The 21,892-nt window shown below is 36.9% G+C and overlaps 1 protein-coding gene across 1 annotated transcript in view; it reads right to left on the bottom strand.

Moving 5' to 3' along the window:
- SDK1 (sidekick cell adhesion molecule 1) overlaps positions 1-21,892 on the bottom strand; it is a 1,163,851-nt gene that overhangs the window by 244,344 nt on the left and 897,615 nt on the right. The window contains 1 exon segment of the mRNA XM_078152930.1: positions 241-356. Within this exon segment, the coding sequence (XP_078009056.1) occupies positions 241-356 (116 nt within the window).

Raw genomic sequence — 21,892 nt, 5'->3', positions numbered from 1 at the left:
AAAACAAAATTTCTGAACACAGAAAAGCAATCCTGTACATGCCTCCTAAGGCTCTATCTGAGCCAGCTGCTAACTTTGCATAAGAATGTAAGTTCCTTGGGGAGTTTATTTATATTCCCAGTGCTTAGCACAGTGCCTGGCACATAGTAAGTGTTTAATGACTATCTTTTATTCATGCATTATAATCATTTCATTTCAAGACAATCAAACAGACCTCTTCCAACCAAAGGCATGGATTACCTTGTATCCCTGGTTGATGCCATTGATGAACTGCTGAGGAGGAGGGTTCCACAGGAACTGGATAGTGGTAGAGTTCAGGGCTTCTGTTTGCACATTCTGAGGGGGAGCTGTGGGGACTGTTCCAAGGCAGCCATTGCAGACAGCAAAACAAATGGTGAAAAAGAAAATAAGGAAGAAAGATGAAATAGAAACTCTGGACTGCCATTGATGATTCACAGGAAGTCACAGCACTGAGCAAAGAAAACCATGATTTATGCCTTTGGAAGATGACAGTGGCATTCAAGAGAAAAGTAATTGGGTTATATCTCATTTTCTGTTGGAGTTTCCCTTAATATATAGGAGGCAAAGTGGGGTGGGTCTTGTGATTATTTGATAAGTGAATCTTTCACAGAAGCTTGATAGGGGTGGCAAGTCACTGTTTTTTTTCCTCTCCATTATTTAAAACTTTAGGGCTCACTTAAGAGATTCCTTTGGTTGGACAATGGCAATTTACAAATTAAATTATTCTATGTGCTAAAAAAACTAAACACAGCATCATGAATTCAGCAATAGAAAGGATCTTAGAATTAATTTCATTCTATCTTATTTTTAAAGATGAGGTAATTGAGGACTAGACAGGTTAAGTGACTTATCCACAGGTAGTAGATCATACAGTCAAAGATCTGGGGATGGAAAGGACATTCAAGTGTATCAAGTTCAATGCTGTCATTTTTCAAAGAAATCAACTGAGGACCAGAGAGATTAAGGGATTTGCCCAAAGTCATAGTGGTAGAAAGAAATATGATTTGAACCCAGATCTTTGGACTCCAATCCAGCACTCTTTCTCTTTATAATGCTGGTAAGCTCATATCCACATACATCTATTATTACCTATATTTGCATAGCTACTTTTAAATCATATTTGGAGATTAAAAGATTTTGTACACTACTAATTTAGGTCAGCCATTTTTAGATTCTTTTCTGGCCACCAGTCTTTAGCCTACACAGCTCCTAAGGAGACAGAGGTAAGGCACTCAACTTTCTAAGAACCAACTTTCAGGGCAAAAAGGATACCAGCAGTTCCCACAGTTTCAGGACTAGAGAGAAAGGAAGAGGTCCCCTGCCCTAGATGCACCTTCTTCTCAGGAGGCTGTCCTGGTACATGGGATAAAGACTTGGCCAAGGACCTCTAGATAAGAGTTACCACAACCTGCAGGCATTTAAAAAAATTCCTCTTAAGTAAATCTTTCCTCCTATCTTTTTATTTCTGTCTCTGAGATATAGTGGTTTGTATGCAAGTGGGCTTTAAAAATATACATATTTGTAGAAATTATTTAAATTACAAAGTTCTCTTCACAGAAGCCCTATCTTGTTAGGCAGAAGAAGGGAACGACTAATCTTCCTCCAAAATTCCCAGGTTCCTACCAGTAAGATTATTTCTCCAAAGATTCATTGTCTCTGGATCAGCAGTTATATATAGGTAGTCTCTCTTAGATAGAAGCAAAGAATGTCAAGGTATAACAACTAAGACAGTCCTTCCATCTTAGGAGAAACACTACCTTCAGCATTCTACTCCTAGAAGCCCTGCCCACTCATCACTGCTACTGGGTGGGCATCCACCCAAAGGTTATTTTGTAATTAGTGACCTTCTTTTGCTGAGTTAACAAAAAGAAAAAAAGAGTTCAAAGCCATCATGAAATATATAAGTTCTAGCAAAGTGCAGACTGGACTTTTGAAAGCTTTGTCCTTTACTGCAGTATTTAACCAACTGCATGAAAATAAATCATGTTAATTGATGATACCTACTCACAAATAAATATAATTCTACCTCTATAGGTGGAAAATAGCCCCCCAAAAGGGCTATCTAGAATTCTATGGCTTTCTAGAAATGAAACTGACAAATTCTTTACACAGGTGGGCAGAGAGCTATGCTTTAATGCAGCTTACATAAAAAACGATTGACATCAAAGCCTTAGACTCCAGCTGATTCAGAATAAGGGAACACTAGGACATTTACTCCCCATGATGATTAGCATTTAAAGTGCTGGCCTTTCACTCTCTGTCCCAAACTTCAGGCCTTTTAGTAGTCTTAGAAGGTAAGAAATGCTATGCTCTTTTCTGGTTTTTTAAGGCTTAAAAAATCAATTTGCACTAGATAATTCCCTCACCACATTACCAAATGTGTTCTCAGTCTTAAATTCGACATAGCCTAAACCCGCTAGATGCTGTATCAATTCTTATGACAATGGACAACATTTTTCTTTTCAAAAGCACGGAGCATACTCTTTGAAAACATAATAATAATAAGCCTTTGATAAAAAATTAAACTCTAAAGCCCAGTAATTCTATTGTTGGGAATATATCCTAACTATTATCAAAAACAACAACAACAAAAGCCATATGTTCAAAGATTTTCATAGTAATATTATACGTAATTGCAAAACACTGGAAGCAAATGGAGTGCTGAACAATTAAATAGTGGTACTTTAATGTATTGCTTCTATAATGTCAAGACTGATAATCATAAAAATAATTCTTCACATTATATAAGACCTTTAAGTGGAAAGTCCTGGAAAAGTAGAAAGTTCTTTACATATATCATCTCATTTAAGCATCATGATGTAGATGTTATTATCTTCATTTTACAGATATGGAAATGGAAACTCAGGTTATGTGATAGGTAGGAAGAACATAAGAAAATCTAGACATATCTTTATGAAATAATGCAAACTGAAAAATAGCAGAAGTAGAAGAATGAACTATGCACTGAATATTACCATATAGGAAGAAAAGTGAGAAAGAATGAATGGACAAATGAAGCATGCTAAGGGGAACTTAGAAAGGATGAATAAAAAATTGTCATGCTGCTTTATAAGCTGAAATTCATTTAAATGTAAATAGTTATGAAGCAAGTTTGATTGGATGTATTGATGTCCATTGTTAACTTTTAAATATCTCTTTACATTTTTTTCAGTCCAGATCTCTGATTTCATCTATGTAAGGGATTCCTAGTGTATAAACTCCTTCTGCCAATATCCATAAGGATCAGTAATTTATAATCTTAGTTAGCTAAGGAACTGAAAGGCTAAGGGCCTTCTCCATTGCTACAGAGCTAGCATGAATCTTAGGCAGAACTGGAATCCATTTCCTGAGGCTAAACACTGCCTCATTTAACTTAAAAAAAAAACAATTAAACCCCCAAAGGAATTTTAAACAGGGAGAATTTCTCCTTTTCTGTCCTTCTCCCTACATCTTCTCTCCCATCTGGGGAAAAGTTTTCTGATCTAACAAATGGGTACTGTTCATTAAATCTTAATATTACCCACATAAAGTATGAATTTGCCTTTGGTGTGACTGAGTCAAAATGAAAAGACTAGCATAAGAATCCCTCTCTTTTCTAGATTCAAAACACATATGGACAGATCATCCTTTGCATGGTGGCCATGTTTACACAACTTCTTGATGCTGCTGGCTTTGCCTTAGGGGTTACAATATGTTCTGAAGTTCCCTACATTTCTATTGTTTAGAACTTACTTTCTTACCAGCAAATTCATGTCTTGATTTTATCTGAATGCCACACTGCTGCTTTGTTTAGAAAACCAAAGAGAAAAGTTCCTCAGTGTCAATTTTTAATTTTCAAGAGGTTTTCTAATCTGAATTTCAACAGGTATTTTCTAAAAGAAAAAAAAAGTCAACAACTGAAAAATACTTTGACTTTCCCATAAAAATCTGCAAAATTAATTACTCGTAAATTTGATCATCATTTTTTTTTTCATGGTATGATCACCAAAAAATAGATAGAAAAACATAGTGGGAAGTACTAGTCTAGAAATGCAGAGACTTGGGTTCCAGTCCCAGCTCAAACACTGACTAGCTTTGTGACTTTGGGTAATTCATTTTCCCCCTCTGGAGATCAGTTGTCATATCTATAAAAAAAAAAAAAAGGGACTGGGCTACATAATCTTTAAAGTCTTAGAAGCTCTACTTTTTGGCATGGTTCCATGCACAATTTAAAACACCGTTTGAAATTCTGGTACTTAGGTTTAAGAGAGAATAAGGAAAATTCATTTATGGCTTTTAAAAGTTTCAAAAGTTTATTCACCTCCTAAGGTTATCTAAGAAATTTGTTCCTTATGGGAAAAAATGCTAAGATGAAATAAAAAATAAACCTGATAATATTCACATTATACAAATTTATAGCAATTTTATATTCATATAAATGAAGTCCTGAATTTGGGGAAAAAGAGCATCGAAGACCAGGATCATATGATTCAGATTTGAAAGGGATAGTAATACTGTTGAGTTCAAATACCTTATCTTACTGCTGAGGAAACTGAGGCCTAGAGAGGTTATGAGATTTTCCAAAGGCTGTGCAAGCAACCAGAAATTGTTAATGGTTCAATAGCTATATTAAATGACTAATATTTAATTTGTGATTTTAAAAAATGACCCTCAGGCATGTTTCACATGTTTAGTGAGAGAAATAATTACATCTCTCTTATATTAATAACTAATTATCAAATTAGGATTACGGTTTCCCTTCCTATTTCCTCATTCAGAAACCAGCTCCTGTAGGTTATTCAGCCAATCTCTGAAGGACATTGCTGATAGATGGAATTGCCCAAATCCTCTGGGCACATGCTTCTAGATCTTGGGTGGGACCTCATCCAACTAGAAGAACTTACAAACAGAATCCAGTCTAGGTAAGTCCTTGCCGTTAGGAAACAAGACCCTGTCCTTAAAACCTTCCGTTAGAATTTAGGGTGACCCACCTTATAAAGGGGAAAATCAGCCAGAATAGTGCAAGTAGAGATGAATTCTATTGTCCAGATTGCTGGAGGTGGTTGAATTTCATGATCAGGTCATGTTCTCAGTAGGAGGAGTTGAAGACTTTTCTTGCCTACCACCTCATTAATATATCCACCTCCTCATTGACTGTTAACCAGTCAAAGTTGATTTCCACCCTCAAGTACACTCCCTTTTCCAAAGGCTTTCTAAGTATTCAATGTTCTCTTGGGGGTCAGGGGAAGAAGGGTCTTTGGTTTGCAAAAAAAAAGCCACTGATCTCAATCTATTAATTATTTGCTAGTCATAATTAATAAATTGACAATTAGCCAGAAACTATGTCTCTCAGACTTTTAATTTATCACATCAGTTTTGTGTCATCTCTTAAATCTGTTAAAAGTGTCTCTATATCCTCATTCAAGTCATTAAGTCATTGTTAAATAAATATATACATATTTATATGTGTGTGTGTGTGTATATATATATGTATATATATATATGTATGTATGTATGTAATTTGAGCCTCACAACAGTCCTGTAGGTAGGTGCTATTATTATCCCCACTTTATAGTTGAGGCAAATAGGTTAAGTGACTTGCTCAGGGTTACACAGATAGTATGTCTCTGAAACTGGATTTAAACTTGGGTCTTCCTGACTGCACTGTGCTACCAGTTGCCTCTTATGATAGAATTAAGAGTAAAATCCTAGGGCAGAGCCAAGATGGCAGAGAAAAGGCAGCGATTCACCTGAACTCTCCCCCAAAGCCCTCCAAACACCTTTAAATAATGCCATAAAACAATTCCTGGAGCAGCAGAGCCCACAAAAGGGCAGGGTGAAATAATTTTGCAGCCAAAGACAATGTAAACGGTCAGCAGGAAAGGTCCATCATAACTGGGTGAGAGTGGAGCACAGTCTAGCGCTGACCATACCAGCACAGATCCAGCCCCAGCAAACCAGGAGCAGACCTTGGGAACCACTGAATCAGGAGTGGCAGCAGTTGCTTCTGGAGCTTTAAGCCCACAGATGGTAAGGGGGTTGAACAATTGATCAGAAGGAGATTACAGGGATCTCTTTGCTAGCACTGAGACAGGACTCTATTGCTTTACCCATACTCAGATCTGGATCACAGTTCTGGGTAGCAGTCCCAGGATGACAAGGAGCACTAGCACACCAGAACTTGTGGCCACAGTGGAGCAGGGACCCTCATCACAGTTCCAGGGCACAAAAGAGTAGTTGTGATCACTCACATACCAGACCACAGGCCAGGAGAGTAGTAAACACACTTCTCCTTAGATCATACCACCTTGAAAGAAATGAAAACTTATAGGTCTCTAGAAGTACCTCTGAAAATAGCTGCACAAAATCCCTAAAGCTTGGGATAGTGAGCCCTCCACTTTGGAAACAGAGCCCTATTTTAACAAAGAGCTACAAGTCAAATAATAGGTTGGAAAATGAACAAACAGAAAAAAAAATTCTGACTCTAGAAAGTTATTATGGTGACAAGGAAGATCAAAACACACACTCTGAAGTTAACAAAGTCAAATCTCCTATATCCAAAGCCTCCAAGAAATATATGAATTGGTCTCAGGCCATGGAAGAGCTCAAAAAGGATTTTGAAAAGCAAGTAAGAGAGGTAGAGGGAAAATTGGGAAGAGAAATGAGAGTGATTGCAACAAAATAATGAAAAACAAGTCAACAGCTTGGTAAAAGAGACACAAAAAATACTGAAGAAAATAACATCTTAAAAAAAGATTAGGCCAAATGGTAAAAAAAGGTACAAAAAGCCAATGAGGAGAAGAATACCTTAAAAAGCAGAATTGGCCAAATGGAAAAAGAGGTACAAAAATTCCATGAAGAAAAACTATTTAAAAATAGAATTGGCTAAATGGAAAAGGAGGTACAATAGCTCACTGAAGAAAATAATTCCTTAAAAATTAGAATGGAGCAAATGGAAGCCAATAACTTTATGAGAAATCAAGAAATCATAAAGCAAAATGAAAAGAATAAAAAAAATAGAAGATGATGTGAAATATCCCATTAGAAAAACAACTGACCTGGAAAATAGTTCCAGGAGGGATAATTAAAAAATTATTGGACTGCCTGAAAGCCATGATCAAAAAATAGTCTAGACATCATCTTTTAAGATATTGTTAAGGAAAACTGCCTTAATATGCTAGAAGCAGAGGGTAAATAGAAATGGAAAGAATCTACTGATCACCTCCTGAAAGAGATCCCAAAATGAAAACTGCCAGGAATATTATAGCTCCCAGATCAAAGAGACAATATTGCAAGCAGCCAGAAAGAAACAAGCCAAGTATCATGGAGCCACAGTCAGGATAACACAAGATTTAGCAGCTTCTACATTAAAGGACTGGAGACCTCAGAATATGATATTCCAGAGGGCAAAGGAGCTAGGATTACAACCAAGAATCACCTACCCAGCAAAACTGAGTATAATCCTTCAGGGGAAAAAAATGGATATCCAATGAAATAAAGGACTTTCAAGCATTCTTGATGAAAAGACCAGAGCTGAATAGAAAGTTTTACATTCGAATATAAGACTCAAGAGAAGCATAAAAAGGTAAACAGGAAAGGGAAATCATAATTGACTTAATAAGGGATTTAATAAAAAATCATTTAAAAATCACAAGAAATCACAAAATAATTATTAAAAAATCATTAAAAAATTACTTAAAAACTATAAGGGACATAATAAAAGCTGTTTACATTCCTACATGGGGAAGATGATACTTGAAACTTGTAAGAACTTTCTTATCATTTGGGCAGTTAGAAGGAGTATATATAGACAGAGGGCACAGATATGAGCTGAATATGAAGGGATGATATCTAAAAAAATATAATTATGGGATGAGAGAGGAACGTACTGGGAGAAAGATAAAGGGAGAGATAGAATGGCATCTCACATAAAAGAGGCAAGAAAAAAACTTTTACAATAAAGAGGAAGAGGAGGGAATAAAGGAAAGTTAGTGAACCTTACTCTCATCAGAATTGGCTCAAAGAGGAAATAACATACACACTCAATTGGATATAGAAATCTATCTTCCCTTACAGGAAAGTGAGAGGGGAAGGGGGTAAGAGAAGTTGGGGAGAATAGAAGGGAGAGCAGATGGGGGAGGGAGTAGTCAGAAGCAAAATTTTTTTTTTGAGGAAGGACAGGGTGAAAGGAGAGAGAAAATAGAATAAAGGGGGGGTATAGGATGGAGGGAAATGTAGTTAGCAAGAGTAACTGTGAAAAAAAGTTTTGAAGCAAAAATTTCTGATAAAGGCCTTATTTCTCAAACATATAGAGAAATGAGTCAAATGTATAAAAATAAGAGCCATTCCCCAATTGATAAATGATCAAAAGACATAAACTGTTTTCAGATGAAGTAACAAAGCATTTGGCTATAGCCAAATGAAAAAATTCTCTAACTCACTATTGATTGGAGAAATACAAATTAAAACAATTCTGAGGTACTACCTCATACCTATTAGGTTGGCTAATAGAACAGAAAAGGAAAAGCATGGATGGTGGAGGACATATGGGAAAATGAGACATTAATTCACTGTTGGGGGAGTTATGAACTGATTCAACCATTCTGTAAAGTTTGCAGCTATGCTCAAATGGCTATAAAATCATGCCTACCCTTTGACCTAGTAATACCAGGTCTGTATCCCCAAAAAAGATAAAAACAAACAAACAAACAAAACACAAAAAGGAAAAGAACCTATATGTACAAAAATATTTATAGCAGCTCTTTTCTGGTCCCAAAGAATTGGGAATTTAGGGAATGCTCACTAATTGGGGAATGGTTAGACAAATTGTGGTAGGTGATTATGATGGAATATTATTGGCAGGATGCTCACAGAGAAACCTGGAAAGACTTACATGAGCTGATGAAAAGGGAAATGTACTGTGTATAAAGTTAGAGTAATATTGTGGGATGATCAGCTATGAATGACTTAGCTATTCTCAGCAACACAATGATCCAAGAGAACTCTGAAGGACTTATGATGAAAAATGCTATCCCAGAGAAAGAATTGATGGCATCTGAATACAGATTGAAGCATACTTTTTTTACCTAATTTTTTCTTGAGCTTTTTTTTTGGGGGGGGTTCTATGCTTTCTTTTGCAACATGAATAATATGGAAATGTTTTGCATGACTACACATGTATAACCTATATTGAATTGCTTGCCTTCTCAATGGGTGGTAGGGGTGGGGAAGGAAAAAAGGAGAGAATTTGGAACTCAAAGTTTTAAAAACAAATGTTATAAATTGTTTTTGTAACTGAGGAAAATTAAAATACTAAATAAAACTTTTTTAAAAAGAGTAAAATCCTGTAATATGACAATGTAGGCCACACTCTAAGATGACATTAATCCATTAAACATTCCTTGGGTACAAATGTTCCCGCCAGTTACAAAATTTGCCTGCAAAATCTAACTGTATTATTATCCTGCACACATTATTCCATCCTATCCAGAAAGCATTTCATAAAAGGCTGTCAAATATCATGTTAAAAACCAAAATATATCTAATGGAATTCACCTGAGCTATCAATTTAGTAATTCTATCAGTAAAGGAAATGAGATTAGTTTGGAATGGCTTATTCTTAGTGAACCTGTAACAGTTTCTAATTTTCACTACTATCATGTTTCATGTATGATATATGTGGCTATTTGACTTCTAGTTTATTTTTTTTTTGTAATTTCTAGAATCAATCCTTTTTCTCTTTCTGAAAACTGGAACATTTACCCACTTCTGGTTCTATGATGATTCTTCCCTTCTTCTTGATTTCTGAAAAATTACCTTCAGTGGATTAACAATCATTTCTAAAGCTGTTTATGTATCCTGGGATATAACCTTAACAGGCTGAGTGACTCGCTTAAAATTGTTAAGTACTTTCTTACTGTCTTTTCTACTATCCTGGGTTTCAATCACTTCTTAAATAGAGTTTACTTTTTCTTTGATGATTTGAAAACAAGTCTCATTGATGTGGCAAAAAAAGTAAAATAGAATTGAGTGCTTTCTCTCCAACACATGATAATTTTATACCAACTATCTTAAGAACTTATACAGCTGACCTTCAGAAAATCAGTAAATAGTAAGGATAGATTCTAGATTATAAAGATTAAAGAATGAAGAGGTATTAGACACTGAAAGTAAGTGATTTTTAAAAAAGAAATCTCAAAGAAATGGAGAAAGATAGAATGGTAACTCAATAGGGTAGAAAGGTGAAGGGAACATTATTTTAATACTGAGGAATCCAAAGCATGTTTGCAAACACCCAGTCCAAAGGATGAAGTTGAACTCACATGAATGAAAGGATGATTAATGTCTAAGGTTCTTGAAAACCAAGTTGTGGCTATATTCAAGGATTTCATCTGGGGCCATTCTTTCTTTTCTTTCTAGACTCTCTCATCTGGTGACCTCATTAGTTACTATGTGCTTAATTATCAGCTCTCTGAAGATGACTCCCAGGTCTATATATGCAGCCCAATCTCTCCCCTGAGCATCATCACTAGCTCTCTATTAGGCCTTTTCAATTGGATGTCCTGTAGGCACTTAAACTTAGCAAATACAAACTGAACTCATTTTCTTCCCCTCAAACTGCCCTCTTTGAAAATTCTCTCTTTCTGTTGAGGAAATCTTTATCTTTCCAGTCAAGCTACAGTACAAAACCTCAATGTCCATCTGAGTGACTCTTCACTCTTACTCACTCTACATATTAAATCAATTACCAGACATTGTCATTCTTACTTCTCCTGCATCTCTTGACTATGCCTGCTCTCAATGACACAGACACCTACCCTTGTTCAGGCCCTTATTATTTACTGCTAGGACAGCTGTGATATCTTTCTAATTGTTCTCCCCATCTCTGATCTTTCCCTACTCCAATATAACTTCCACATAGTGACCAAAGTGATTTTCCTAAGGCACAGGTATTATGGTGGTAATCTCCTAATCAATACATTAGTGGCTCCTCTTACTTCTAAGATCAAATATATAAACTCTTCTATTTGACATCTAAAGTTCTTTGCAACTTGGCCCAATCCAATCTTTTCAGTCTTTTTTATATATTATTCCCCTCATGCACTTTACAATCCAGCCAAAACTATCCTTTTAAAAATTTCCTTTTTTAGGGCAGCTAGATGGCAAAGTGGACAGAGCACTGGCCCTGAAATCAGGAGTTCCTGAGTTCAAATCTGGCCACAGACACATAACACTTACTAGCTGTGTGACTCTGGGCAAGTCACTTAACCCCAATTGCCTCACTGAAAAAAAAAAGATTACACATAAAAATTTCCTTTTTTAAAAAAATTCACAAGCATTTTTATTTATATCCCCCTTTCTACCCTCCCTTTCCAATTAAGTAAAAAAAAAAAAACACTCCAAACAATCCCAAACCCAAAAAATAAAGCCCTTAATACATAGCTGTGGGCTAGGGAAATAAATTCCCATATTAGCCATATATGAAAATGTATCTCTTTAGTCATTTTAAGTTCATCACCTCTCTGTCAGAAAGTGAGAAGTGTTTTTCATTTTCATTCTTTTGGACCTATGGTTTATCATTGCACTGATAAGAATTCTAACATCTTTGAGAGTTGTTTTTCTTTATAATGTTACCATTGTATAGATTTTTCTCCTAGGTCTGCTCCCTTTGCTCTGCATCACTTAACAGAGGTATTCCCAATTTCCTCCAAAACTAACCATTTCATCATTTCTTAGGGCACTATAATATTCCATTACATTCATATACCACAATTTGTCTAGCGATTCCCCAATAGGACACTTCCTTAATTTCCAGTTTGAGGATACCATGAAAAGAGCTACTATAAATATTTTTGTACACATAGATCCTTTTTTTTTATTTCTTTGATTTCTTTGAAATATAGCCCTAGTAGTGGCATAGCTGGGTCAAAGGCTATGGATGGTTTAGTAACTTTTGTTGTAGAGTTCTAAATTGCTTTCTGAAATGGCTGGACCAATTTACAGCCTGACCAACAGTGCATTAATGAACATGTCAAACTGGCCTTCTTGCTGTTCCTCACACATGATATTTCATCCCCTGCTTTTGTGCTGGCCACCCCTGTTGCCTGAAGTGCATTCCCTCCTTACCTATTAGATCTCTTGGAACCTCCAGTTTCTTTCAAAACTCAGTTCTAGTACTACCTTCTACATAAGGCCTTTCCTGATTCTGCCCAGGGGCTGATGCTTCTCTTTTAAAGGTTACCTCCATCTATACCTCATCATGTTGTTTTCTCATTTATAATCTACACTTTTTGAGGACATGGACTGTGTCACTTTTGTCTTTGTATGTCCAGTGACCAGGACAATCATTGCCCTTCAATAAATGAGGACTGACTTACTGAATGAGGATACAAGGGGGTATGGGATAAAGTATATGATGGCTTCCCTAGAGGCTTAGGTAAGTTCTGCCTTCTGCAAGAAGCCTTTCCCTCCTTTAATACTGGTGCCTTCCCTCTGTTACTGTCTCAGCTTTATTCTATATATGTTATTTGTACATAGTTTTCCCATATTGTCTCCTCCATTAGATTGGGAGGGCAGGGACTGTTTTTACTTTTCTTTGTGTCCCAAGTGCTTAGTAGTATCTGGCACAAAATAGGCACTTAGGAAATAATTGTTGACTCATTTTGAAGCCAGAATTTTGGTTTTACTATTTATTACCTTAGAGAAATCACTAAACCTCTTTGAGACTCATTCTCCTCAACTGGAAAATCAGATGATTGGACACAATGATTTCTACAATTATTTTAGATCACAGGGTCACTAGAAACTAAAAAATTGTGCCATCTACATCCTGTTTCCTTCTCCTTGGTGGGAAAGTGGGTGTTAGGAGCTGGAACTGTGCTTTTTGTTAGTAAGCTCCTTCTAGCAATGCAGACTGGCAACTGCTTCTTAAGAGAGTTACCTGGGGGCAGTGGGAAGTTTAGGGACTCGCCCAGGGTTTTGATAGCCAGTATGTGTTAGAGAACAAGCTTGAGCTCAAGCCTTCTTCAATTTAAGGCCAGTTTACTATCCAGTAAGGCCAGTTTACTTCCCCAGCTCCTTGGTGAGATAAATAATATCACCTCACTGCTAATGCAAAGTATTGTTTATTGTAAAGTTGATCCCATAATCAAGAATAGGTTGATCTCCATAGTCAGAAATGATCTTTCCTTTTTCCAAGTTCTTTGGACTTGCTTATGCTGCTGTAATATTTAATTGTGCATTATACTAATTGCCCATTTAGATATGAATATGTATATGTGAACATATGTACCTATTTGGACCAGGCCCCAAATATCCTTTGGTTTCTAACACAGACCGTAAATTCCCTTTTCTGCATTTTTCTGAAGGTGCTGATGTCAGATATGCACGTTCTGAGGGACAAAGGGATAAAATCAAAACACAGTGATGATATTTGTGTATTGCTAATATCTGTGGTCCATGCAGCCTTACAGATATGACTCCATCCACTTTTCAAAATAGGAGAAAATTGAGCTCATTACTTAGCAGAATTATCTGTGGCATATCATTAACTAACTACATGTATGAACTGCAGTTTGTGCATAGTATACAGTGTTATCCTTAATTCAAAAGTTAAATGCTGTGGTCCTGCTTCTTTGCTTCTATGACCAACCACATTCATTGGACTACTTTAACTATGCCAGACATTACTAAGATAAGACATCTTTTATAAATAAGCCACACTATTTGTTATAATTAATTCAGATAAGAAAATAACCTTAACATTTGAAACATCTGCTTTTCTGCACACTTTACAAAACAAGCTTTTGTTTTTTTGGCTTCAGATGTGCTAGATACCAGGGGACAGAGACTCTAAATGGTTTTCATGAGAGGGGATGGCACACAGGTGCAAGGCAAGTAACAGCAAGAACATTTTTTCACCCATTAGCAACTCATTAACCCAGTGCCAATAGAACCTGGACAGGTTAGCAAAGTGATAATGGAAGAGAGATGTACTTTAGTCAAAGTGGATCTGTTCTATTGTTTTCCAAGGGTGTCTGAAATATCCTCTTCCAAAACTGGGACAGCAGCACGAGGAATATTATAAGGCTTTCTGAAAGAGCAGTATCCCCTTCTCACAGAGTCTGTGTCCCTCCCTCCTCCCCCAATGCTCTCTTCTCCCTTGTCTTCCATAGCTTTGTATATATATGTAGTTGGACTGGACCTGTGATTTCATTATTATAATGAACCCAAGTGTTGAAACTTCCTCTGTTAATGAATTCAGCACCTGCCTTCTGCCTTAGCTAGCTAGTTAGCCAATATTTTTACAGCAGCTTTAAGGCTTGTGAAGCCCTGTACCTGTGGTTTCTCATTTGATACTCACAGTAAAACCACAAGGTGTCTATGTGAGGGTAGGTGTTGTTATTATCCCCATTTTACAGATTAGGAAATCAAGGCTAGGAGAGGCTAAATCCAGGGTCACAGAGCTAGTAAGTATCTGAGGCTGTACTGGAACTCAGGTCTTCATTTCAAGTCAAGCACTCTATCTGCTGTTCCAGGTACACCGAATCTTGTCAAAGCCAGCATGTACCAGAGGCAGGACCTGAACTCAGCTCATCCTGATAGGTCCATCCATTATGCCTGATTGGTTCTCTTTTTTATACTGCATTCCTAAAATACTACCATAACATTATCTTTGTATCATATATAAAGAGAATATGTATAGAGTCTTCTTTTTTCCAATATATCATCAACTAGGATTACAAGCCTGCCTAAGGGGTCAATGTCATTTCTGTTCAGTTTGGCATGCTCCCACTTCCCACTTATGCTCATCCTGTAAATGTTTTAAACTCATTAGCAAGCCTCGTGCATATCACTTTTTATCTGCCAGTACCAGGTTCATTGCCTTCATTTAGGTCCAGTGCTGCTGCCTCCAGTTATCTAAGATGCTTAGTAGCATATCATCTGATCCCGCTGTGTCATTTTCATGTAGGTCATTCCATAACTTTCTTTCCCAGGGTGCTATGCAGCTGTTGTTTCTACACTTCCTGCTGGGAGTGGGGGTGAGGTCAATAATTTTTTCTTAAGAAGAAAGCTAAAGTCTGGCTAATGAGCAGGTCCAGCTCCAATGCTAAAATCCAAAAGGATTTCAGTGCATGGATTTTATCAAGTATGTATGAAGTATCCAAGTGCAGAGCCATAAGTAGGAATTGCCGTACCCAGGGAAAATTCTGTTGGGCAGGGGGGTGGAGGCAGAGAAGGACAGGGGTGGCATAAAGGACATTCTTATCATGTTGGGAGAAGAGTTAGTCCTCTCCCCAGGGAGACTGACCCCTCTCTCCCATGGGACTTGGGGGAGAGGTAGCCTCTGGGAGGTGTTTATAATGGACATAGGACCTTCAGGGTTGGAACCTGCCCTCTTCAGATGTTGTTGCCCTAGTGCAGAGCTGTGGCTAACCTGTACTAGTTATAACTCTGCCCATGTGTGTAGAGTATTATGCTAGAACCTTCTTAAAGTTTTAACAACAACATAGTAGGGGGGAATGGTAAAGAAAAGACAAGATCATTTGTCTGAACATAGGGATTAAATTTGGAGAGAAAGGGAAGGGTAAAATGACAAAAGGCATCTGGAGTCAGAGGACCTTAGTTCAAATCCTGCTTTTGATACTTCCTGTGAGTCCTTTCAGGCAAATCATTTAACTTCTCTAGTCCTCAATTTCCTCATCTGTAAAATAAGGAGGTTGTACTAAGTGACTCCTGCTCTAGATCCAGGAAAGAAAGTATCAGTATTGGTTGGATTTTCCCTTGGTCCTCTGGCAGCAGTCATGAGGCCATTTAGACCTGCACACAACAGAGCTCACCCAAGTTAATTTTTAGCTGGGAGACAACTGACAACTGGAGTACAAATTTCAATACTCCTTTGAGTCTGTGATCTCCACAAATGGTGTTGGGGGGCAACTCCTCCATCAGTGTTCACTTGCACCCTCTTTACACAGTCCCTTTCCTACAGTGCAATTGTTGCCTTCATCCCATCGAGCGTTGATCTATGCCTGAACTTTGTAGCAAGAGACATTGATTTGCAATGGAAGCCTGTAACTACATGTGGCTTTTCAATTCCTCTAGACATTTTCAAGTTTAGCACTTTTCAATGTGATTGAATTCAATTGAGCTAATACTTAACAAATGCCTGTATGTACAAGATATTATGCTAGGCACTAGGGATACAAAGATAGATATAAGCACAGACCCTGCTCTCAAAGAGTTTACAGTTTAAGATGGGTAAAAGGCATGGATAAATGTGTTTGATAAAAAAAAAAAGTTTAAGGACCAGATAATGTGCTATGAAAAACTGGAGAGAGGATTTTAATTAAGGGATAAACAGAAAATGATTTATGGTCAGGGCAGTCCTTAAGTTGAGTTTTAAAAGAAGGGAAGAACTATTTAATACATGATGAAGGGCATCCCAAGCATGGGGTCAGTGTGAGCAAAGACATGGTGACTGGAAAAGGTCATACTTAAATCAAGTATAAAGAGCAATCTAGATTTGCTGGAATGTAGAAAACACATGGAGAAATGTGAGGTAAGTTGGGAATGTAGGTTTTAGAGCAAGATTAAGAGGGTCAGCTAGGTGGCACAGTGGCTAGAGCTCCAGCTTTGGAGTCAGGAGGACCTGAGTTCAAATCTGGCCTCAGACACTTGACACTTACTAGCTGTGTGACCCTGGGCAAGTCACTTAACCCTGATTGCCTCATCAAAAAAAGCAAAAACAAAAAAAATATTAAGGAGAACGTTGAATACCAAGACTGGGATTTTTACTTTATTTGGTAAGAAATGGGGGGATCACTGAAGGTTTATGTGTGTATATGTGTTGTGATACCAACACAATCACTTCCCTTCTCTCTGGCACAAGGAGTAAATCTATATCGCAGAATTCCTATTGAATTAGTAGTGTTTAACCTTCAGGTTGTGGGTAGGAGACTATGATATATTCTGTATTTCAAAGGATGCCTTCTGGGGTATAGACTAAAGGTAATTTTTAATACAGTAGCTATGCTTCTGCAACTGGATTATTGCCATTTTAGTAAAAAATGAATGAGAAATCCAATCTTAGAATCTCTATTTCTAAATTATATCCAAATTTTAAGCTATTTTCAAATAGATGTAGCTTGGTGTAGTGAACAGAGGCCAGCCTTGGGGTGCAGTCTTGTCTCTAATACCTACTGGCTATGTAGCTATGAGCAAGTCCCTTGACCTCTCAGTGCCCCACGCAGTATTCTAAGTTTATAAATTACAAATGAGTTGTCCATCTTGACTGGAGAGAGTTTCCATACCAGTATTCCACACAGATGAAATTAAAGGTCCAGGAAAAAAATAAAGAAATTATGCCAACTGCTTATGTAGACTGCACCTGGAATCTGGAAACAATCTTGTACAGAGTGGAAAACAGCAAGCCACATTTTTGTAAGTTATTATATTGTTAGATTTAAGAGCATACCTAATGATGCATCTATGCTATTTCTGCTTCTTGTTCAGCTCTTTTCTGTGCTACTTTAGGAAATAGCATAGGATGTAGACTATTGCCCTATTCCACAGGTAGAAGCTGAAGCCTAGGAAGTCTTTCACAATTAAGGCATGTGATTTTTGCTCAATGTCATTTTTGCCACAACAAGAATTTCCCAAGAGGAAAAAGAGTTCTCATTTATAATACTTAATCTAGGAAATCTTTCAAAGCCCAAGTAAACATTTAGGGACTTTTTACCAATGTTTTAGAAATTTGGATAACCAAATGGTTTTTTTATATTTCTTTTTAAATAAGAAATATTTCTTTTTCATTAGAAGTTAATGTTCTGAAACCAGAATAAATCATGATAACACAAAAATACCTGTTACACAAAGAAAAATGATCAAGAAACATGACCAGAAAAAATAAAAATCTTGCTGTGCTCAAAATGATGATTTATGGCATAATTTACCTTTAGACCTTCATAGAAAATCAACATCTGCATCTTAATGAATGCATTGAAGAGATGGATAGAATACGTTTGCTAATGTATGATGGCTTATTTTAGTGCAGAACCAAAAAATATTCAATGTTTGTATTCTAATGGTATAGAGCATTACACCCTCGCCTTCTCTGGCAATTTCCCATTCAATCCTTCTGTGATGAAGTTATAGCTTTCCATAAATATCTGGGCAGTTTTGAACAAAAATTTGTGACCCTCACACTAAATTTGCATCACATGGAATAAAATGAGAAGAGCCAAGTGAACAATTTATACAGTAACAAAATTATTGTAAAAAAAAGCCAGCTTTGAAAGATGTAAGAACTCTGATCAATGCAGTTTTCAATCACAACGCTAGAGGACCAATAATGAAAATTACGAAACATGTTCCCTACCTCCTAACAGTCAGGTGATGGGCTCACAGTACAGAAAGATATATATATATATACTTTTAAACATGGTAAATGTAGGGACTTCTGCTTCTGGGAGCCAAGATGGCAGAGTAAAAAGGTAGTCGCTCTCACCCTCCCCTATCAACCTCTGAAAATCCAGAAAATATCGCCCCACAAAAAAAAAAAACAACAACCCTGGAACAGCTGAACTAGAAGAAAGACAGGGGAACAGCAGTGCAGCAGCCCAGCAAACCGTTCTCAGTCCAGGTGGTAGAGCAGGCAAACACCAACACCTGGACCTCTGAATGCCTCAGTGAGGGCAGGGGAACCGGTGGAAATCAGCTCAGAAAACCACAAGGTGCCTCAGCTCTCTACTGCAAAGGAATCTCGCAGTGCTTTAGTAGAAAGGAAGGAGGCAGCATTGCAAGGGGCCTCAGGCAGATAAACACCCTGCAGCACCCACCTAAAAGGAGCTGAAGAAAGCTAAAGGAAAGGAAAAGCAGGCAATCTAGAATTGCCAGAAAGTTCTAGCCTTGCTGATTCCAGCCCAACATGAGGTAAGCTGCCAGAACCCTACAGCCTCCAATTGCCAACATTGCATACAAAGCCAGGGACCAAGACCTAGGCTCCCAACACAAGAAGCTTGGGTCAGTACCCTCTGTTCCCCAGCAGGAGAGCTCAATCTCTTTAAAGGCCTGGGAATAAAGAAAACATGAGTAAAAAAGAAATGTACCATAGATTCATATTATGAGAAGAGCAAAGATCAAGACAGAAATTCTGAAGAGGACAACATTGTCAACAAACCCACATCTGCAACATCAAAAGCCCAAAAAGCCTTCTTAGAAGAACTCAAGAAGGATTTTAAAAGTCTAATGACAGTGGTAGAAGAGTCCTTAAAAAATATGGCCAAGTGGAAAAAAAGTACACTGAAGAAAACAAAGCCCTTAAAAATACAATTGGCTAATTGGAGAAGGAAGTACAAAAACTAACAGAAGAAAACAATCTGTTAAAAACTAGAATTGGACAAATGGAAACTAATGACTCTATGAGAGAGCAAGAATCAGTCAAACAGAAACAAAAAAAATGAAAAAATAGATGAAAACGTAAAATACCTCATTGGTAAAACAACCGACCTGGAAAATCGATCCAGGAGGCACAATTTAAAAATTATTGGACTACCTGAAAATCATGATGAAAAAAAGAGCCTGGACAGTATCTTTCAGGAAATCATAAAGGAAAACTGCCCTGAAGTCCTAGAACCAGAAGGTAAAATAACCATAGAAAGAATACATCGCTGACCACCTGAAAGAGATCTCAAATTGACAATGCCAAGGGATATAATAGCAAAATTCCAAAATTACTAGATGAAAGAGAAGGTGCTGCAATCAGCCAGAAAGAAACAATTTAAATATCATGGAACCACAGTCAGGATTACACAGGGCCTTGCAGTTTCTACATTAAAAGACTGACGGGCATGGAACATGATATTCTGTAAGGCAAAGGAACTTGGATTACAGCCAAGGATCAACTACCCAGCAAAAATGAGCATCATTTTTCAAGGGAGGAGATGGATGTTCAACAAAATAGGGGACTTCCTCATAAAAAGACCAGAGCTCAACAAAATATTTGGTCTTCAAGTACAAGATTTAAGAGAGACATAAAAAGGTAAATAGGACAGAAAGTACATTATGTTGTTAATAAGGGCAGACTGTTTACATCCCTACAAGGGAAGATGACACTTGCAACTCTTGAGAACTGTATTGTTATTATACCATGTTAAAGGAGTATACATAAAGGGGGTGGATATTAGTTGACTTTGATGTAATGATAAAAAAAAAAATTCTAATCAAGTGGGTTAAGTGGATCCAAGCAAGTGGATTAGTCTGATTTTAGAAAATGTACTGAAAAAGCAGAAGGCAGACAAGGGTAAATTACATTACAGGAAAAGACAGAAAATCCTATTATAGCAGAGGGAAAGAAGGGAGGGGGGTGAGCATTGTTTGAACCTTACTCTCATCAGATTTGGCTTAAGAAGGGAATAACATAATCAGTTAGGTATAGAAATCTAACATGCCCTATAGGCAGTAGGAGGGAAAAGGGGAAAGAAAAGGGAGGGAGGATAGAAAGGAGGGAAGAAGCAGTAAGGGTAAAGGGGAAGAAAAGGGAAAGGGATAATAGAAAGGAGGAGGGACTGAAGGAAGCAGTGGTCAAAAGCAAAACACTAGTTGGGGGGGAAGGAGAAAGGAGAAAGAAAAGCATAAACAGGATGAAAAAAAGGATGGAGAAAAAGACAGATAGTAATCATAACTGTGAATATGGAAAATGCTGTCCACATCCAAAGAAAGAATTATGGAAGTTGAATCGCTATCATTTTTTTTTCTCTTCTGTTGAGTTTGTTTCCTTTTTCTAATGGTTCCTCCTATTGGTTTTAATTTTTACTTACAACACCACTAACATGAAAATATGTTTAATAGGAATGTGAATGTATAGCTTATATCAGATTGCACGCCATCTTGGGGAGGGTGGTGTGGAGGAAGGGGGAGAAAAATTTTAAACTCAAAAGCATATGGAAGTGATTGTTAATAAATCAAAATAAATTAATAAGATAAAAAACATGGTAAACGTAGATTTCTTTTGCTTGACTCTACTTGTTTTGTTACAGAGGTTATATTTTCTTTTCTTCTTTTTTTAAAATTGGGCATGTTTTTGAGGAGATTTGAAGGGAGGGAGATGCGAACTAGCAATAGCGCTGCTAAAGAAAAAAGAGGGTCATTGAAGTATGTTTTAAAATGCACAGAAAGAAGTTCAAAAGGAAACACGGATAAGCAGGACAGCTTTGAAAATAACATGTTGAATTTATTATAGACTTTTTTTAAAAAAAAGCAAGCTGTATAAAATAGAGATTGTGGTTTCAAGCATAATTTCTTTTTGTGTTCTATTTTGTATGTAGGAACACATTTCTTTTTTGTTGTTAAGTTCAGAATTAAAAATAAAATTTATTTTTAAAAACTTGTATCAGATTGAAGTCACTGATGGATTCAAACTAATAATTCTTCCTTTCCAAATGATTAGAAAGTTACTGGAGGTGAAATGAAAAACTTTCTAATTATTTGTAGGATTTAGTTATGTATAACTTATACTTTCCATGTTTTTCAACTACAAGAAATGCAAAGTATACTGATGTCAGGAAATTTTTAGAAAAAATTACCTGAGTAATTTTGTTATTTTCCATTTAATTTGGGGACAACCACCTTGGATATTTGAAAATGGAGCTCAGGTTCTAGACATGTTAGAATTTTAGGCCACAGCCATCATGACAGAAACAACCTTTCCACTCACTCCTGCAAAGTTCACTTGGCTAGAAATGTATGAGAAGTTTCCTGCTTGATTGTAAGTTAATATGTCGCATTTTAAAATGCCTTTAGCAGAAAAGGTCACAGAGGCACTGTGAATAAAAACTGTTAAATGGGGTTGGTAGACAAGATAATGGGCGACAGGAGGGATGGAGAAGGAATTAAG

This window comes from Phascolarctos cinereus, unplaced genomic scaffold (assembly GCF_003287225.1).
Source record: "Phascolarctos cinereus isolate Bilbo 61053 unplaced genomic scaffold, phaCin_HiC Scaffold_4;HRSCAF=312, whole genome shotgun sequence".
NCBI classification, from domain to species: Eukaryota; Metazoa; Chordata; class Mammalia; order Diprotodontia; family Phascolarctidae; genus Phascolarctos; species Phascolarctos cinereus.
The sequence above is the reverse complement of the archived record's forward strand: the minus strand, read 5'-3'. Positions and strand labels throughout refer to the sequence as shown.